The 18724-nt window shown below is 36.0% G+C and overlaps 1 protein-coding gene across 9 annotated transcripts in view; it reads left to right on the top strand.

Moving 5' to 3' along the window:
* The window catches only part of ssbp2 (single-stranded DNA binding protein 2), a 695743-nt gene extending 678028 nt beyond the window's left edge, over nt 1-17715 (top strand). For 7 of the 9 annotated variants that reach the window (XM_039759279.1, XM_039759276.1, XM_039759280.1 and 4 more), the window contains 2 exons: nt 5814-5912; nt 13066-13095. In XM_039759279.1, the coding sequence (XP_039615213.1) occupies nt 5814-5912; nt 13066-13095 (129 nt within the window). Of the gene's footprint in view, nt 1-5813; nt 5913-13065 lie in introns of all 9 variants that reach the window. The other 2 variants (XM_039759275.1, XM_039759281.1) reach the window with 2 other exon arrangements.
* The last annotated feature ends 1009 nt before the right edge of the window (nt 17716-18724 follow it).

Genomic DNA, 18724 nt, shown 5'->3' with positions numbered 1-18724 from the left:
GTAACAGATTAAAAGGTTATTTCTTTTTTCAGTGGACTTTTCCTTTACCCAGTAATTCTAGATTGGCTCAGTGTAGGCTTTTGGATTCATGAGTGGGCCCTGTGTGAAGTTGGCTGCCTAGAACTGATTCTTGCCTTGCACCGGGTAAATAACAGATTAAAACGAATATAATTTCTGGGTGGTGGATTCCATTAAACTAAAATTAACATTTTTGGAGATGTGGGAGAAAACCCGGATGAAGATTGATAAAGACACAGCAGGAATATGCAGGCTCCATATCTACAACATGAAATTTAAATCCCGGAAACTTGTTCAATGAGCCAAAACTACTGTGCTGCCCAATATTAATCATATATTATAAATTTATATACAGTTGGAATCACTCATTTTTCATAAATCCTTTAAAGAGACTTTGGAAATGAAATGAGAAGAATGTGGCTACCTAATTGTATAACTTTTTATTTCAGTAAACCAACCCTAAACTTGCCATCCCAGGGTTTGCTGGAATTGCCAATTCACTTTGCGTTTAGTGAACAAGTCACTTCTACTTGTAATAGTCACAAACCTAGACGTTGCCATCATTTTTTCTATGGCAGATTTTCCAAGTACACTGTTTTTACAGCAGATTGATATTGAATGATTTGCATATTTCCCATTAATGATTTATTTCTGTGCCAATTTTCAGACATTGTGTGAATTGTAATCACAGTGTATATTCAAGAATTAGGAACTCCCTGTACGCTTAAGGTCAGGTTTGCACATGTAACAATAGCAACACGCTTAACAAACAGTCATCAGTTCACCCATGAAGTTGCGTTCATTAAAAAATGTTGCACTTCAGTGCACAATATTTTATGTAAACATTTTACATCTGGCTTATGGTACAGAATGAACTGGCAAATGAAACAAAAGTGAAAAATGGTCATGAGGCATCAAATAGTAGATACAGGCAAGTGGTCCTCATGAGCACTTAACTGTTACCTTTTAATGCTGAGGCAGCTGTCAAATATGATGAAATGGTGGATTTGTAGTGTGTCACCCCCAATTGTGCTAACATATGCCAAAAGTAGGGTACCGATCAATGTGCTGATAGGAAGATGAAATAAGATGTCACATTTAAAAATGAAAGAAAAAAAGATCTCCAAATTTAGTTTGTAATTTCTATATTGACACCAAAACTTAGAAACTGGGGAATAAAATATTGCTAGAATAGGCTAGGAGTCCAATCAAAACAGAAGTTGGTTAGAATAAACATTTGCAGCCACACAGAGCTTGAGAAGCACAGCTTTAGACTCTAGTTATAATCTTAGATGGATGACTGAAAAACAAAACAATTTAAAAAATATTGTCAAAAACTGTTGATGCTGTAAGCTACAGGCTTATTATTTATTACATAAAATGAGCTTCTGGTTTTCTTTGCTGATAAGGCACGTTATTTAAAACATTTACTGTGGTAAAGTTAGCACTCCCTAAGTGACATCAATTATTTATTCGTCTTCTGAAAGAAATGAAAAATTGATGAGTCTGGAACCTGGCTTACTTTGCTGCATATTTTGAATGGAGATATTAGGTTGATGCTAGTTTGATGAGTGAGACCTATAGCTGCTTTGTTTGTCATTCTTATGGATTGAAAATTTTAACTAGCACTTTCCATATATGGACATAAATAAAAGTTGGACATTCTACATTTTGTATCCTTATTTTTTGTCCACCCATAATTTACCTTGAGGGGTAGCACAGACATGTAATCCAGGGTACAAGTTAGGTTGATTGGCCTCTGTACAGTGACTTTGAACAAGAGAATGCGAGTGTCCCTCAGAAAGTGGTGGTGCCTACTGTAAACCCATTGCCTCTGCGATACTGGGTATGTTCTGACCCCAACTAACCAGTTTGGAAAATAAATAAAGGACTCCTTCTTGAAGTGAGTCACAAAGTCTCTAAATGTGGTTTGGTTTAAAATCAAGTAATGACGGCCATTATACATTGTTACATTACCTCTACAGTATTTCACTATGCTTGACCCAAGGCTGATCACATGAAAATGGCAGTGTTTATTATTTTTGTAACTCCCAACTTTAATCTCATAACACTGTACGGGATTTAAGGGTCTCAGAAAAGTACCCTCCTAGTGATCATCTTTCTTTTATAGCCTATAGTGTAAACCTCTTTATTCAATGAATGAATTATGAAGAGGTCGCTCAAAGCACAGGACATTGGTGGCAGATGATTTCTTTTTGATCGGAAAATTTCCATAACCTCTCTATATGAAGAATGAATAGGGAGTTTATTCTGCTCACTTGAAACTGGAAATGTACATCTTCCTCATTAGTGGAGGATTAAACCTCTGGGCCCCAGAGTAATGAACGTACTGCTTTCTTTTGCTGCAGGTCGAATATGATGCCCCACTCTCATCATCCACTTCAAGGTTATTCCTTTGAGCTGAAACAGCTGTGTTAAGCAGATTTTATTGTATTGCTCAGAGAGGATTGGTATGAGTTGCAGATGCAGAATGCAGTAAATCTGGGATACAAAAGTGCTATCATATGAAGCATCACTATTTTGAAATGCTCAGCTTTAAGCATGGTTAAAAAAGATTTCCACCTTTTCAGCAATGCCAACAGATTTATTACAAAACCTGAATCTTGTTAAAGGAAACTAATTCTCAGCTATGTACAGTATGTTTTATTTAGAAACTTACATGACAGTTTAGGATCCAAAATTAATTTTTATAATAATTGAGCTGCAGGCAGACTACCAGCCTATCAGCAATTTGCAGTGTAGCTTTATTACTAGAGAGTACTCAAGCATGGGTTTTTCAATACTGTGTTTCCAGTTCAGTGCTCTGTTTTTGGACCACTAATTTTTTTTAATTTAGATAAAAAAAATTGTTTCACCTAGGTGGGGTGTCAGCTCCACCCACTTTGTCTACAGCTTCAATGGTAGCTTTATCAAGTATTATGACCAAATTCTATAATGCTTTATTACAGCTCCTAGCACCTGTAATAATACCCTAATACAATAATAATGTAATTGATGATGATGCATAAGCTAGGCCTTAGCTGTTCTCGCAACACAAAGAACTGCTTTACATTTCTTTTTCTTCCCCTTCATCTTTTCCCAGTTATGTAGGTTCGATATTTCAGTTATTACTTTATTTTATGATTTTTAACTGTCAGGTGTGATGCCATTGCAATAAACCTTTACCTGTTCTTAATTGTTAAAATTATCAAAGAGATTCTCACCTATTTAGCTGTTTTTCAGCCTGATATATGCACCTAAACTAACAAACATTTTACCTCAAAGTAAATGTTTAAGAAAAGAATAGTTGAAAAAAATCTACATATTGCATGCTCCATGTTGAGTGTTTGATCTTTGATGGACTGGCACACCACTCAGGATTGGTTCCTACCTTGAGCCTAATGCTGCCAGAGTACTTTCTGCCCCAGTTACCCTGTACAGGATTATGCAGCCTAAAATATTGATTGATTGATGGATGGATGGATAGATTTAACTGTATAAACATACATTTTTTATCTTTGGAATGGTGAGGTTTAAACAATCAAGAATATTTTTGTTTTGAGCCTTTAAGTCATTATTTATCCTATACTGTAGTTGCATTTGCTTTTGAAACAAATCATTAGAAAAGTGGTAGTTTTAGAGGTCTTTGTTTAGGGTCTTTGTAATGGTTTTATGAGGCATCTAAAAGTAAGTGTTTTTTACACTATTAGAAATTGTGTTTCACTTTCCTATACTTGGTTACAAATAATATTAAGTTGAATTTAATGGATATCAAAAGGTAGTTTATTCCTAGGTCAATCCATATCTGTGATAGCATTAATCTTATTATTCTCTTCAGGATGCCAGTAATATAAGGAAACATAAAGAATTTTTAAATTATTATTTCACCAAGGTATTTGCTATTGTATTTTAGCACAATGAAGTATGTCCGTAACTTTGATGCCAACCATCTGAACGTTTAACTGTATCATGATTTTATGGGAATCTGGTTAATGATAAAAACTGAGCTCTCTGCCAGAACATTAAAAACAGCATAACCTACTGTAAATAATCCCATGAACTGTAATCTACAGTTGATTCAAAAAAGTATTCAGACCTCTTCACTTTCTGCACATGTTATTGTGTTGTAGATTTAATTTTAAATGTATGAATTTGGGGTTAGGGTTAGGGTCATTTTTACCAATAATCTACACTCACAATGTTTTCCAAAAGGTTTTCAGATTTTTTAAAACTCATAAACTCAATTTTGTTATGCATGTAAGTGTTCTGACCCTTTTCTGTTGTGGTACTTCAAATTGTGGTCAGGTGCAACCTGTTCACTTTAACTACCCTTGTGATGTATCAGAGCTTGATCAGAGTCCACCAGAGGCAAGACACACACCTGTGTATATAAGATCTTTCAATTCACAATACACGTCAGGACAAAAGCCAAGCCCTGAAGTCTTAGGAACTCTCTATAGATCTCCATGAAAAAACTGTAGTGAGGCATAGATGAGGGCAAGGATTAATATGGCCTCAATAATTGTGAAGTGGAAGAAGTTTAACTGACAGGACTCTTCTTAGAATTTGCTATCTAGCAAAGCTGAGTAACCAGGCAAAAAGGGCTTTGGTCAGGTAGGTGACCAAGAACACAATGGTCATTCTAACATAGCTTCAGAAGTATTCTTCTGATATGGAAGTACTAGTTGGAAGGATAACCATCTCAGCAGCACTCCATCAATTAGGCATTTACAGTAGAGTTGTTAAACACCCACTTGGATTTTGCCTAACATCATTTTAAGGACTTTCAGAACATGAGGGAAAAGATTCTCTAATCTGATGGGACAAAAATTAAACTATTTCTTTAGAACTTCAAGCACTATTTCTGGCAGAGACCGTGTACTGTGCATCACCTTCCTAATACCATACTTAAGATAAGGCATGGTGTTGGCAACATCATGCTATGGAGGGTGCTTCTCAGCAGCAGAGACTGGTCAGAATTGAAGAAGGATGAATGTTGCCAAATACAGAGAGGTCCTTAAAGAAATCTGCTCAAGAGTGCATGTGACCTCAGTATGTGACAGTGGTCCACCTTTCAGCATGACAGTGACCTGAAGCATACATCCAAGACAACACCATAGTGGCATTGGAACATGTTTCTGACTGTCCTTGAGTGGCCAAGCCAAAAAACCCAGTCTTAAACCACATAGAACATTTGTGAAGAGTCCGGAAGATAGCAGTTTACAGATGCTTCTCATCCAGTCTAACAGTTCTTAAGATGATCTGTCCAGAAGAATGAAATAAACTGCCAAAATTTAGAAGTCCTGAATTAAGGGTCTGAATGATTACATGAATGAGAGATTTTAGTTTTTAATTTTTAATACATTTGCAAACAGTTATGAAACCTTGGTTTTACTTTGTCATTACAGGTTATTTAGTGTAGATTGATGGACAAAAATGGCAAATTTATATGTTTAATATAAACCAACAACACAGTAAAGTGTGCAGAAAGTGAGGGCTTCTGAATGCTTTCTGAATCCACAGTAAAATTAAAAAGGCACACTCAATGTACCTGACCCTGCCACATACCCTTATTTATTTCCTTGTCGTGGTTTCCTTGGTGATATTTTTAACAATTTAGGTAAATAGGATGAACAAGATTGTTGGGCTAAATTGCCTGTTCTTGTCACAATTGTTCTAATATTCAAAATCATGGTTGAGATTCATACTGTCGTCCTCAGCTTATACTCCTATGACAAGGTAGACATAAGTCTTGTTGTGCTCTACTCATGCTGTTCTGTATTTGTTTTGGGCAGAACTCTCCTGGTAATATGAGCATGACTAATCAACCAGGCACTCCACGGGACGACGGAGAGATGGGTGGGAACTTCCTCAATCCTTTTCAGAGTGAAAGTGTAGGTGCTGTTTTTTCTTTTTGATTGCTATTTCAAAAGTGAAAAAATGCATTAAAAGTTTAGGCACACTAAAATTGAAGATAATCGTGCATTAACTTCTGTTACTATAAAGTTCCATTCAATGTCTTTAAATTTTTATTCTATATTTATATGTGTATCATTTGCATTTAAAAACCTGAATAAAGTGAAACAAATAACTGCTAAGAATGCTGTTGTACAGTAGATGGAAAATACAGGTTGTATGTTAAATACACCGAGCTTAAGAAACAACTCATCTCATTAAATCAATCTGAGCAAATTGTTATTGCATTCACGCCAAGTATTAATTCATTTTACAACTGCCTTCAATCTGAGGGGCAATTCAGTTCAACTAAAAGTTGAATTTGACCTTTGTGTACTGAGCTGTTAGCTAAAACATTCAAGATTAACAGAATTGTTTGTATTAAAATATGAAATGCTCTTTTAGTAACCTGGAAATATTTGATGTTTTCAGTATTTCTTTTTGGTCATTTGCACCTCTCATACTTATATAAAGACATCACATATAGTCTGTAAAACTGAGAGAATCTACTATATTAACCTTAAAATGATGTTGTACTGCCTGTTTCATATAAAGTGAACTGCTAAAGCCACCCTATCTTGGCATGACCTCCCCATAGGCCCCACAGAAAGTGGCCAACTGAGCAAGGGAGTAAGAGATGATGAAAGGAAAGGAAAGGACAACATATACCAAAATACTTCAAACACTGTGTTCATACATTAATAATACCCATTGGTATTTAGAGTGGCTCCATTTTTGAATGTCAGAATTCATATTTAATTACTAAAGGGTTTTCTGTAGAAAAAATCTGTTGGATTACACATTTTGGGAGAATAGTGTTATTTCTGAATTTCATATATTTTCAGGTTTTTGTTGTGATAATTCTTTGTTCACAATGATTATCAGCAACAACCAATGTAAAGTGGTAGATATTTTACAACCTTTCATTGACTGCATGAGGCTCAAGAATACATACGGTACATACTTTCATTAGTATAGTAGACATTTCAGCATTCTTTGCACCTTGGACCGGTTGTCTTTTCAAGAAGAGGAGACTGCATGAGGTTCATATTGCAGGTCTTCAAAATTCTCCAGGGTACTGATATAGTAGATCCAGCAGAATTCTTTCTGCCTGAGCGTAAATCATGTACTCAAGGACACCAGCGCTAATTAAGGGAAAGTGCTTTTAAGACTGAAACCAGAAAAATGTTTTTAATACAAAGAGTTGGAGGAACCTGGAACAAACTACCGAGACAGGTACTTGAAGCAGAAACCTTAACAACCTTTAAGAAGTATTGGATGAGATAACAGCTTAGTTATTAGCTTGATGGACTGAATGATCTCCTTTCATTTGTCATATTTCTTATGTGCTTAACAAAGGTTAATATTTTTATTTAAAGCAACCCTAATAACTTGAAAATGATATATGTTAATACATTCACTGCCCTTATCCTAGCTACCAAGTTACAGACTATAGTTCTTGTAATCAACGTGGTTTGGTTCTTGTTGATTCCAAGGTCTGTAGGAAGATTTTCTGGCACATGTGGAAGGATGTTCAGTGCACTTTGCCTTGTTTGGATAATTTTCTCTCTCTTAGTTTCTCAAAGCTTGTGATTACAGGCTGTACTGCAGTTTACAGCCTTTGAGTTTTCACACTATTTTAACTGGTATGGAAATTAATGTGCTGAGCAGTCGGTAGCCATTTAAGACTCTCCAACTCCATCACCCTCTGCTTCGGCACTAAAAGGCCACACCTTAGACAGTGGAAGTCCTGCTGCAGAGCAGGTGTTAAGGCCAAGCAGAGATTGAAAAGCTAGTGCTTGCAATAGGTTTTAAAGGAAGTACGGGACATGTTGCCATTGTTTTTTTTTTTTTGAATGCACGTACGTCTATCCTTTCTGTTGATAACTGGTGCAAATTATTTTCCATAAAGCTTGCCAGTGGTTGAGTTACAGTTCTTTAGTCACTAGCCAAGTGATACATGGTGAAAGAATGAGACAGGTCTGGATATCATTTGCCTGTGATTGATCAGTCTTCTCAGATGAAACTTAGAATCTGCCTTGAGGAGAGTTTTGATTTTAGCTGGAAGAAGGGTCTTGCAACTAAAGCTTAAGCTGAAAAATTGAGTGCCAAAGCAAAGTAGACACTACTGCTCTTCCTACATGAGACAGCATTGTTCTGGAGTAAGAAGTCATACAAACACATAAACATAAAATTATAATGAGGACTCTAGAAGCAGCAGTAGATAATTATTTACCTAGGAGGTAATCAGTTCATACACAATACACTTTGAAACTACTAAACAAGCTGGTCAGAAAAAGGAACCATCTATTGACCATAGATCATTTTTAGATGAGCTGGATATTTCTCTTACAGGGCTCCCACCTTTACCAGTCCAGTTTTTGGTCATCGGGATAAAATGTTATTGTCATATAGTTAATGTTAATGTCAAGTGGAAAAGTCACCTAATGTGACATAGCCTTATAATTCACATCTGCAAGGTACTGATTTTCTGTCACACTCCTGTCCACTGCCAACAAACTTAATTCCTGTTTTTCATCCTCTTTCGGATACTTTCATTTGCAAAAGTTCCATTCCACTGTTGACTGCATTTCCATTTCCCCTTAAAAAGCGTATGAATTAGGCACATTGTCTACTGTAAGAGGATTGTTAAAACAGCAGAATCTATGAGGGTGAAAAGAAAATAATGCTCCATCCAATACTCACTTTTGTGTGTCTGCCTTTACTGCTGTTATACATATGCATCATAATGCCTGGAACAGTTCATTTGAAAAAAAAATTAGACAGTGTGCACATTACAGATATGTACACTAGATTTTTCATTTTTTCTGACTGCATGAAACTCTGCAATGAAACAGCGTTGTGTCACACACGAGCACTTAGGGGGGACACCTTCAGGTCTCTGAACTCTGCTTTCCTCCACAGTCCTGAAGAACTCTCAGAAACTCAGGTCACTTACCTCATTTCCTCAGGTGGCTCACATAATGCAGACCCCACATTATATAAACCTTCCAACTTCCAGAAGAAGGCATTCATTAAAGGACTAGATGGGCTAGGAGACAGAGCTCTACTGTGTAGCAGTTATAAGCTTGGCCCTTTGTGTAAAGCAACTGTGGCCACTGAACTTTGTGTTTGCTTTACTACTTTATTTTATTTTTGTTGCTCCATTAAATGGGGTTCACCATGGAGTTGCCCCCAACTCTTCCCTTGTCTCATTCCATAGTGTTACAATTGAGTAGGGTATTCGTGATAGTTTATTTACTTTTCATTAAGTAATTTTCTCAAAGGTTCAGCTAGGCGGTGACCATTCTTGATTCCACATGAATAATGTTTACCCTTTACCCATGCTGCAAATCCTTGACCCAGACCTCAAAATTAATGCAGAATTTCCATAGCAATGCAGACCTTTACTTTAGGAGTTACAAAGTGGCATGTGCCAGAGTGAGTACAGGAGATTTTGGAACATAAATACAAGGGTTTGGAGCAGAAGCCTCTGTTGTTCATAACTTAACAAGCTAGCACATTTTGAGTAAAAATATAAACTTTAATACTCACTGGCAATTAGATATGCAAGCTATTTAGCTAGAATTTAGGGTGAGAGCACATATAGTCAGTTCTAATGACGCAGACCAAAATCATTTTGTTTCTGTTCATTTGATTGAATTGTTCCTTTTATTCATTGCTTTTCTATTAAACAAAGTCACTAGTTTTTACAATAATAATTGTGGGAGCTTTCATCTTTTTTTTATCACATCTGGAATACGTATAGGAAATATCCTATAAATGTATGGTAACAGTGAAAACATTTTCCTGGTATCGCTATACAACAAAGCCCAAGGGTCCTAATATTTAACTTAGGTGTAGTTATTGTTCATACACACCTTGATGATAACCAAGGAAGAACCTGAAGTCTGAAAATTGCAGCTCTTGCACTGGATAGGCCTACTTGGTTATTTCTACCACCTGTGTTGACTCATCCAAATTCCTGCCTCACAAGTGCCATGGTGAAGCACTTGCCACTTTACTTCACCTCTTTTCATTTTGACCCATCAATGCCTTTTAAGGGCAGACTTTTTAACACCTTCCTGGAGTTATTATTAATCTAGATAATATATCAACAGATGGTCTGTATTTCTTGAAATTAAAATTTCTTATAAAGTTCCTGATCAGATGCACTTTAGAACTTAGTGAGATGACTCTTTTTTATTTCAATGTGAAATGAAGAGACATACACTTGGTAATTATACAATTAGGTCCATAAGTATTTGGACAATGATACGATTTTCATAATTTTGGTTCTGTGCACCACCACAATGGACTTTAAATGAAATAATCAAGATGTGATTGAAGTTGAAACCTTGCTGTTTTAATTTAAGGCATTTAACAAAACATTGTATGAGGCATTTAGAGAAGAGACATTTTTATACATGGTCCCTCATTTTCAAGAGCTCAAAAGTATTTGGACAAACTAACATAATAACGAATACAAAAATAATTTTCAATAATTGGTTACAAATTCTTAACAGTCAATGACTGCCTGAAGCCTGCAACCCATGGCCTTCCCTAAGTGCTGGGTTTCCACTCTACTATGCTTTGCCAGGCCTTTACTTCAGATGTCTTCAGGTGCTGCTTGTTCGTTGGACTTTCTATCCGCAATTTTATCTTCTGCAAGTGAATTCCATGTCCAATTGGGTTGAGGTCAGTCGATTGACTTGGTCATTGAAGAATATTCCACTTCTTTTCCTTGAAAAACACTTGGTTTGCTGTCCCAGTATGTTTTGGCTCATTGCCCATCTGTACTGTGAAGTGTTGTCTTATCAGTTTTGCACCATTTGTCTGAATCTGAGTAGACAGTATAGTTTTGTACACTTCAGAAATCATCCTGCATCTTTGGTCAGCCGTTTTATCATCAGTAAACACCAGTGACCCACTTCCATTGGCAGTCACACATGCCCATGCCATAACACTGCCTCCTTATGCCATCATCATGTTTTACAGATGATGTGGTATGTTACAGATCATGAGCCGTTCATTCTCTTCTCCATACTCTTCTCTATCCATCATTCTGGTATGTATTGATCTTGATCTTAATTTCTTTTGTCCAAAAAAAAAAAACTGTTCCAAAATTGGACTGTTTTTTTTAAATCTTTTCTGGCAAAAGTCTAATCTGTCCTTCCTATGCTTAAGGATTACCAGTGGTTTTCATCTTGTAGTAAACCTGTATTTACTTTCAAGAAGTCTTCAGTTGTTTGTAGACTTTGGCAATGATAGGCCTGCCTTCCAGAGAGTGTACTTGGTTTGGTTAAATGTCATGAATTGGTTCTTCTTCAACAAGGAAATAATTCTGCGGTCATCGAGCACAGTTGTCTTCCATGGTTGTCCAGGCCTTCTGGTGTTGCTGAGCTCAGCAGTCATTCCTTCTCTTTAAAACTAGAATCCCTGAAGCCTACGAAAAACTCATAATCTCGGCCCACCTTAAATCCCTTTGCGCATCTCCATCTTTTATTTTGTAAATGTGTTGATCAGCACAAGCAGCAAGCAACCTGCTGTCCCATCCCCCACCTTGATGGAGCTATGATTGCAGGCAAAAAGATCTCCCAGCTCAAGCCAAGACTCCTTTTCTCCGTGTGGGGAGCCTGGAGTTGTATAGGGTAAATAATACAGTATATCGTTATTTGGAATACATGCATTTCACGTATATTCCGTGTCTACAAAGATCTGGGTAAGTGTAGGATGAAAGGAAATGCGAGAAATGCAAGAAATGCTGAATACATTCCTAAAGCAGAAACTTTTTCCATGTTATACTAATAATGGTGTGAATTGTATAATGTGTGAAGACTTTAGTCCAAATATCAAATAAACACATGCAATTTTATTCAAGAATATAACCAAAGAAAAAAAAATCATTCGATTTACATGTTGCTGTCAACGACTTAAAAACCCAAGCTCAAATATCAATTGACTGGAAGTTTATATGTATTCTTGAATGGCACAAAAGTAAGCTGCTGCCTTATAACCCAAAGGTACTGGGTTCGAGTCTCGGCACTCCGAGTATTGAGCTGCTGCTATTTTTATTACTATAATATAATAAAAACATACATTTGATTTGAGTCAGTAACACACACTTTCAATTTTGTCTACTTGTAAAAGTTAACTTTTGCCTTTTTTTATTCAGTTTTATTCTGTCAGTGACGTTCACATGGTAAAACGAACTTGCCTCTCCCTCTCTGAGTTGATGGCTTTTATATCCATTCTTTTCACAAGAGCAGCGATGACCACAGTGGCCTGTTTTTGCTTGTATGGACAGCTCTTTGGACCTCATATTGGAAATTTCCAAAAGCAAATTCCAAAATTTGAATCAACTCCAGACCTTCTACCTGCTTAATAGTTCTTGAAATAATGAGGGTCCTGCTCACATCTGGCTATGGAACAGCTTGTCAGTCAATCATACTTTTGAGTCCCTGAAAATTTGGGATCATGTATAAAAATGACTGTCATTCCTAAATGGCTGATATGATATTTCTGTTAAACCATTTGAATTAATGCTGAAAGCTTACACCTAAATCATGTAATTATTTCATACACATTGTGGTGGCGTATAAAGTCAAAATTATGAAAATTGTTGTCAGTGTCCAAATAATTATGGACCTAACTGTATAGTTAAGGTATTGCTGAATATTATTCTATACTCAGTTTCAACAAATAAACATTGGCAACACAATAGTCTTAGACTGATTGATTTGATAAACTGATACAGGAGTTATTCCTTATAGTTAGGCACAAATGGTATACTTCAGACATTCTGTATTGCTGTAGTATTGCAACATAATATAAACAGGAATGGTAATGTTACTTGTAATAAGACTAGTTAACAAAAACATAAATTGTGACATACGTTAAACCTAGAGGAAATGTCCAGCTTCAGCATTTGTTTTTCCAGAATTGATTTAATTGATTTAAAGCTCTCTGCTGCCAGAGAGAGCAAATGAGCCATGTGTATGGCTTTAGGATGTCTTAATGTCACTTGGTGGCTCTGAACATATCATTAATTAAACATGTCTGTATTAATTTAGGCTATTTCTTTTTTTTTAGTACTCTCCAAGCATGACCATGAGTGTGTGATTGACTGCCCTCAAGGAGGAATCTGAAGAGAAGATTTATTTATCTTGTGTACAGTTAACAGAGGATCTTCGTCTGAGCCCACTGTTTCCTCTATCAGTTTTGTGAAGAAAGTGGGTCCAAACCTCTTTTTTTCCCCCCTTTTACATTTTTAAGACTGAAATGCATTTTAAAAATCACCATGATTTGAACTGCTAAATGATCATTTGTATATATCCCATTAAGCTGTTATATGGATCAAGAATAATCAAAACTTCTTTTAAGTAGAAAAAAAAGACTTTTTTATTCCATTTTTGTTCTTTAAACGTTTACATATTTTAAGCCTGACACAGTCTTTTTATTTTTTCTCTACTTGGAAGTTCATGTTGTACTGTGTATACCACTGTTAAATAAGTTATTTTGTAGTCAGAAAATCCGAATGATACTGGTTGTATAATATTGGGAGGAGGATTTGTTCCTTTTTTGACTGTTTCATTGTGCTTATCCTGTGAATGAACAGCTCTGTCTTTATCAAGAAACAAAAGAAAGCCTGAGCTTGTGTCAGCATGTGGAAATTGTTAATATTTAACTGAAATTATAGCAGATACTTAGTGCAGCAGTAACAATCACTTGCACATTTCCCTCATCCAGGGTTCAGCCTGCAGTGGATGTCTGGATTATTTGAGCCCTGACTCTGTAAAAGACCAAATTTATAAGTATTTCTACTACTTGGGGATGTAACCATTTTTAAACTATAGCCTATGACAGTTCACAAAAGATTGTGAATGGAGTGTTCAATATAAGGTAATTAAAAACAGATATTCTGTGGCTCTTCTTTTAAAATGAGTCTATGGCACTTTTCCTCATTTTCTTGAAGTTTATTGGATTAAAACATTTTTTAAAGGCAATTTGTACAATTTCTTAAGTATGTGTTTAATATGGAAATTTTACTAAAAGTTTAGGAAACATTTGAACATTCAAAAATTTAATATACAAGCAAGTACCTCCAGATGTTTATCCTGTTCTGTAAACCCTCTCTCTTCTGTACAAACTTTCTGTCTTTAGGAGCAGAAGCCTTCCATTTTTCTCTACTTTTAAATAACATTTATGTTTCAACTGATTCTGGTGCTTGGGTTGAAATAATAAAAGGTAAGAAGGGTAAAAGTCGAGCAACCTGCCATAATATGAAACAACTGACTAATATTGGATAAGAAAAGGTACAGCATTTGAAAAACAATATAAATTAGAGGAGGAGGGCACTGACGGGAGATGATTTGGTTTATATTGGGGATAATCCTTTCTATCTTATTTCCCTTGCATTTACAGTAATTATATATTAAATACATTGTGAAGAAAGTATTAAAAATTCTCATGTTATACAAGAAAGTAACTAATACCACACAGTGCAAATTAAGAATTTGTCACTCATTCAGACAGATGACAAAAGGCATTAAAAAATAACCAATAATTTTCTAACATCCTTTATTCAGTTCAGGTTTTGGAAAGCTGCTGCCCATGCTGGCAAAAATTCTGGGTGGATCACCAGTCCTTCTCAAGGCTCATTACACACCCCCCATTCATTCATACTGGGCCAGTTTGGAATCGCCAGTAAATGTAATGTGCACAGTTTGGCATCCGGGAGAAAAACTATATCACTGAGAGAAAAACCCAGACACACATGGGGAGAATGTAGAAAGGCAGTTGAGGACCATACATTCGAACCCAGGACTGTGGAGCTGTGAGGCAGCAGCATTAACCACTGTGCCACCTTGATTTAAAAACGGGTTAAAAAAAAACAAAATGGCAGGTGCAACCAGCATTACCTGCAAGTGTATTTAGTAGTTCTTACATTGTTATCTTTCCTAAGGATAATTTCTTTTTGCTTTGAGGTTCCCTATTCAATATGAATTTAATTTGTTAAAGGTTCAGTTATTTTTCAGGTACTGAATTCAACAAGGTACTGAAGAGTATGGCATGTAAAAATTACTTTTTCTCTCTATTATTTAGTTAAGATCATCTTATACTCGTTCATTTTAGGCATTCCTTTTGCAGTAATATTTTTTTTTGTCATTCTTTTGAGAACTATGTGGTTTCTCCAATTAAAAATACATTCAGTATGGAATTTCCTTTCATTCTGTATTCTAAAGCTTCATTCACATTTGAAAATCATATTAATGTTAATCCAGTACTATACAATAAGATTGTAATGGCTATTTTCTAAGTTCATACATTTGTAGCTCTGTGTTTTTATTGCCATTGATTTATTCTTTTCCTTTGAAACCCAATACTAAAATATGTTGTATGTACAGAATTAACTACACTACAGTTTAGTTACTGACGGTCCAGATGTAACAATGTGAAATGTCATCTAGTAACACAATGCACTTTTTGCTACATAAAATGTGCTTACCATCTGGTACATGAGAATTACATTTACCACATAAATAAATAAATAAAATATTCTGATGGAAAAACAAAACACTAATTTCTGTAATAAAAAAATAATCATAACTTGTATACATTTCACAAAATGACCAACAACACAACTTGTTCAGCCAGGCATTGCAACATGTCAAATACCCCAGAGTTTGCTAGGTGAACTGGTAGAAAAGGCCCGGTCAAGTCAAGCTTCAAAGCTTAAGTCACAGCAAGGCAGATGCCTCACTTAGTCAGTTTTGGGCTTTCCTCAATGCTTCAGATGTTACGTTAAACAAGGGATAGGGTCATTGGCATGCAGAAAGAAGGCATGTCATGTACCAATATTTCCAGACAACACAGTGGCATGCAAAAGTTTGGCCACCCTTACATAAAATGTCTGTTACTGTGAATAACCTTCTGCTCACTTAACTATTCACAGTAACAGATATTTTAAGCAAGGGTGGCCAAACTTTTGCATTCCACTGTAACAAATGAATCTAGTCCACTCTATCTCAAATTAAGGTAATGTTTCAGTTCTAGATGTCCTCGAGTAATTACACCACAACAGGACTGACATAACTGAGCAGTCATTTTAGGTCTGTTCCTGAAACACAATGCCCACTCAGTTATGTACTCCATGGTTCTGGCCTGAGAGCAAATTCCATTGTCACACCTCCTTCACTACCTTGACCCTATATAGCAGAATAGTGCCAGACCACTCATAACTGCTGTGGTCACAACTGTCTTGAGGAATGCTGGTGTGCAGCTGTTCTTCTGGCTTATGTTTACCCTTGACCACAACCTCCATGCATCATGCTTGGATGCCCTGGATCACAACATCTTTAGATCTGACCCTTTGTGTGCTAGTAGCCAAAACATTTGTCAGGTCCTTTTGCAAAAATGAGATGCTACTCTACAATTGCCAGTTCTGTGACTGATTGGCTGAAGCTGCAGTGACCGAACACAAGATACTGAAGAACTACAAGGTGATTGTTGTTCACAGATGTAATTGTTTTCCTATTGTTTTGCTCTCATAATATTATTTTATTATAATTTCAACAATTAAGTGTTTATTCTTTTTCTATCAGTATATACAGTACAAGGTGGCATACAAGAAAGTAGCCTGGTGTTATTTTCGATGTCATTAAAGTTTCATTAGTAACAAAAGAGTAACAGGTGATATACAGTATTACACTTTAAAAGTGATTTGTTATTTTATTAATGTTAGAGAATTTTATTAAAGAATGTTACTGACCATTTTAAATACTGTACTGAAAATGGCCTCTGCCAGCAGTGACGCTAAATTCTGCTCCATATAACATTCATAATACACCCATTTACTGTGATAATCGCCATGTAAACTTATGATTAGCTTTTGGTATATGATCTGCAGTATCGGCCACAACCTCTGTGGTCTGGGTTGAAGGGTCTCTGGGTTTCAGTGCATTGTTCACAGGACCAGTAGTCCACCACTTGTTCATCATTCGCTGAATTGTGCATGTTGCAGGCGATTCTCCACTAATCCTTCACATGTCTACATGAAAGGATCTACATGAACATACAATTTGTCAATTGAAAAAAGCTGTTCCAAAGAGTAATGCCATGTCTTCTCTCCAGCACATATGCAGGTAACTGAATTGACTCAGCATAATGCTGTGCTTACCGAGTTCCCGCTAGCTTTGCTGGCTTAGTGAGTGTGGGAATGCTTTTTTGTGCACCACCCGGTAGTATCACACCAGGACTCATTTGAATTTTGTTGTTTTCAAGCACACAGCTATCAAGCTATATGGAAAATGATGATAAACTGAAATACGGATACCCGTTTACCTTAAGGCTTTCTTCTGTTTCTTGTTGTTAACCTCTGCTCTTTTATCAAACAAACCACTCAAATTTTCGGTGATTTTTTTTTTTCTCATAGAAGATCGTAACTTGGGAACTCTGAATTATTTCAGAAACATGTTAAAGAAGGTTTTCACATTGTTCTTTTATGAGCTACACGTCAAGCTTTTCTGACTTGCCAATGTAAGGAATTCTTTTTTGTAAAATAGAAAAAAATGCCACTTTTTTCCATTTGTAATGCATTTTATGTTTCAGTGTTCTGCTTCTGTAAATACATTTGAGAAGTATAATATCAATTTTTGAGCATCCTGATTTGAAAAAGACAGTCTTCTGACTTGTTTGGTAATGCCTTGTGGGTAAAACATCAGTGCAGATGTTTGCACTTAATTTGGCTTGGTTGGTTGTTTCTTTTATGTTATTTCTTGTAGAAATCTTCATTGTCATCACTTGTATGAACTCCCAGCTGCATGAAGAAGTTCTCTTACATGTAAGTCCTTGAAGATCCCAGGAATATTAGACTTTTCCATCCAAGAACTCCTGGGCCTTCAGGGGTGAGCTAAAAACTGCTATGGATTTCTTTCTGGTGTCTTAAAACTCTTTTTCAACTTTCAATAATAATACACAGTACCTGCCATTTTTGCAGATCAATATTTATTTTGAAAACAAACACCAGAGGCTGTTTCTTTTTCATAAACGTATCTTCTATTCTCTATATCCCAGTGCGTTTCATGGTACAGTGTACATTTAAATGTAATCCTGTGTAAAACATTGAATCGTTAACTTTTTTTTTGTACATTTCCAATCTGTTTTCTCACATAACTGTGACTGTTTGCTTTTTTTCATTTTTGATAAAAAAAAAAAAAATATTGCAGAGTAATCCCAACCAAATTATAATCATTTTTTGGGAACAATTAAAGTGTTCAAGCCTGACAGCCTTATCCCTATAATCGCACCTCTTTCCTTATTCCCACCTGCATCTCTGTGCCATGTTTTGCAGCTATTTGGATATAAAGCGTGTACAAATTATTAAAATTTGTCCAAACTCTGATACGTGCTTAAGAAAAAAATACTAAAAGGCACCAATGAATGCCCCTGATTTCCAAAAACACAACAGTTGCTTGCCTGAGTTTCATCTGCAGTAATCACTAAGTTTGGGCCGTAATAGACAGCATCACAGATTCTGCTGTTCCAGTCCACTCATCTTTGGCTGGCTTCTGTCTTTTATTAAACTCCTGAATTAATTTGCTTTTCTTTTATTAGGTTCTGCATCTCTCAGAGGGATTAAAATGCCTCTGCTGTGTGTTTATTCTTTCTCCAAAGTTTGAACAACTAGAGCAAAGCTCAAGATATTGTGTTTGCAGAACTTTATTTCAAAGTTGTCTCTGTGCTTGCCAGG

This window comes from Polypterus senegalus, chromosome 7 (assembly GCF_016835505.1).
Source record: "Polypterus senegalus isolate Bchr_013 chromosome 7, ASM1683550v1, whole genome shotgun sequence".
Classification (NCBI taxonomy): Eukaryota; Metazoa; Chordata; class Cladistia; order Polypteriformes; family Polypteridae; genus Polypterus; species Polypterus senegalus.
Note: the sequence above shows the minus strand (reverse complement) of the source record. Positions and strands in the feature narration are given on the sequence as shown.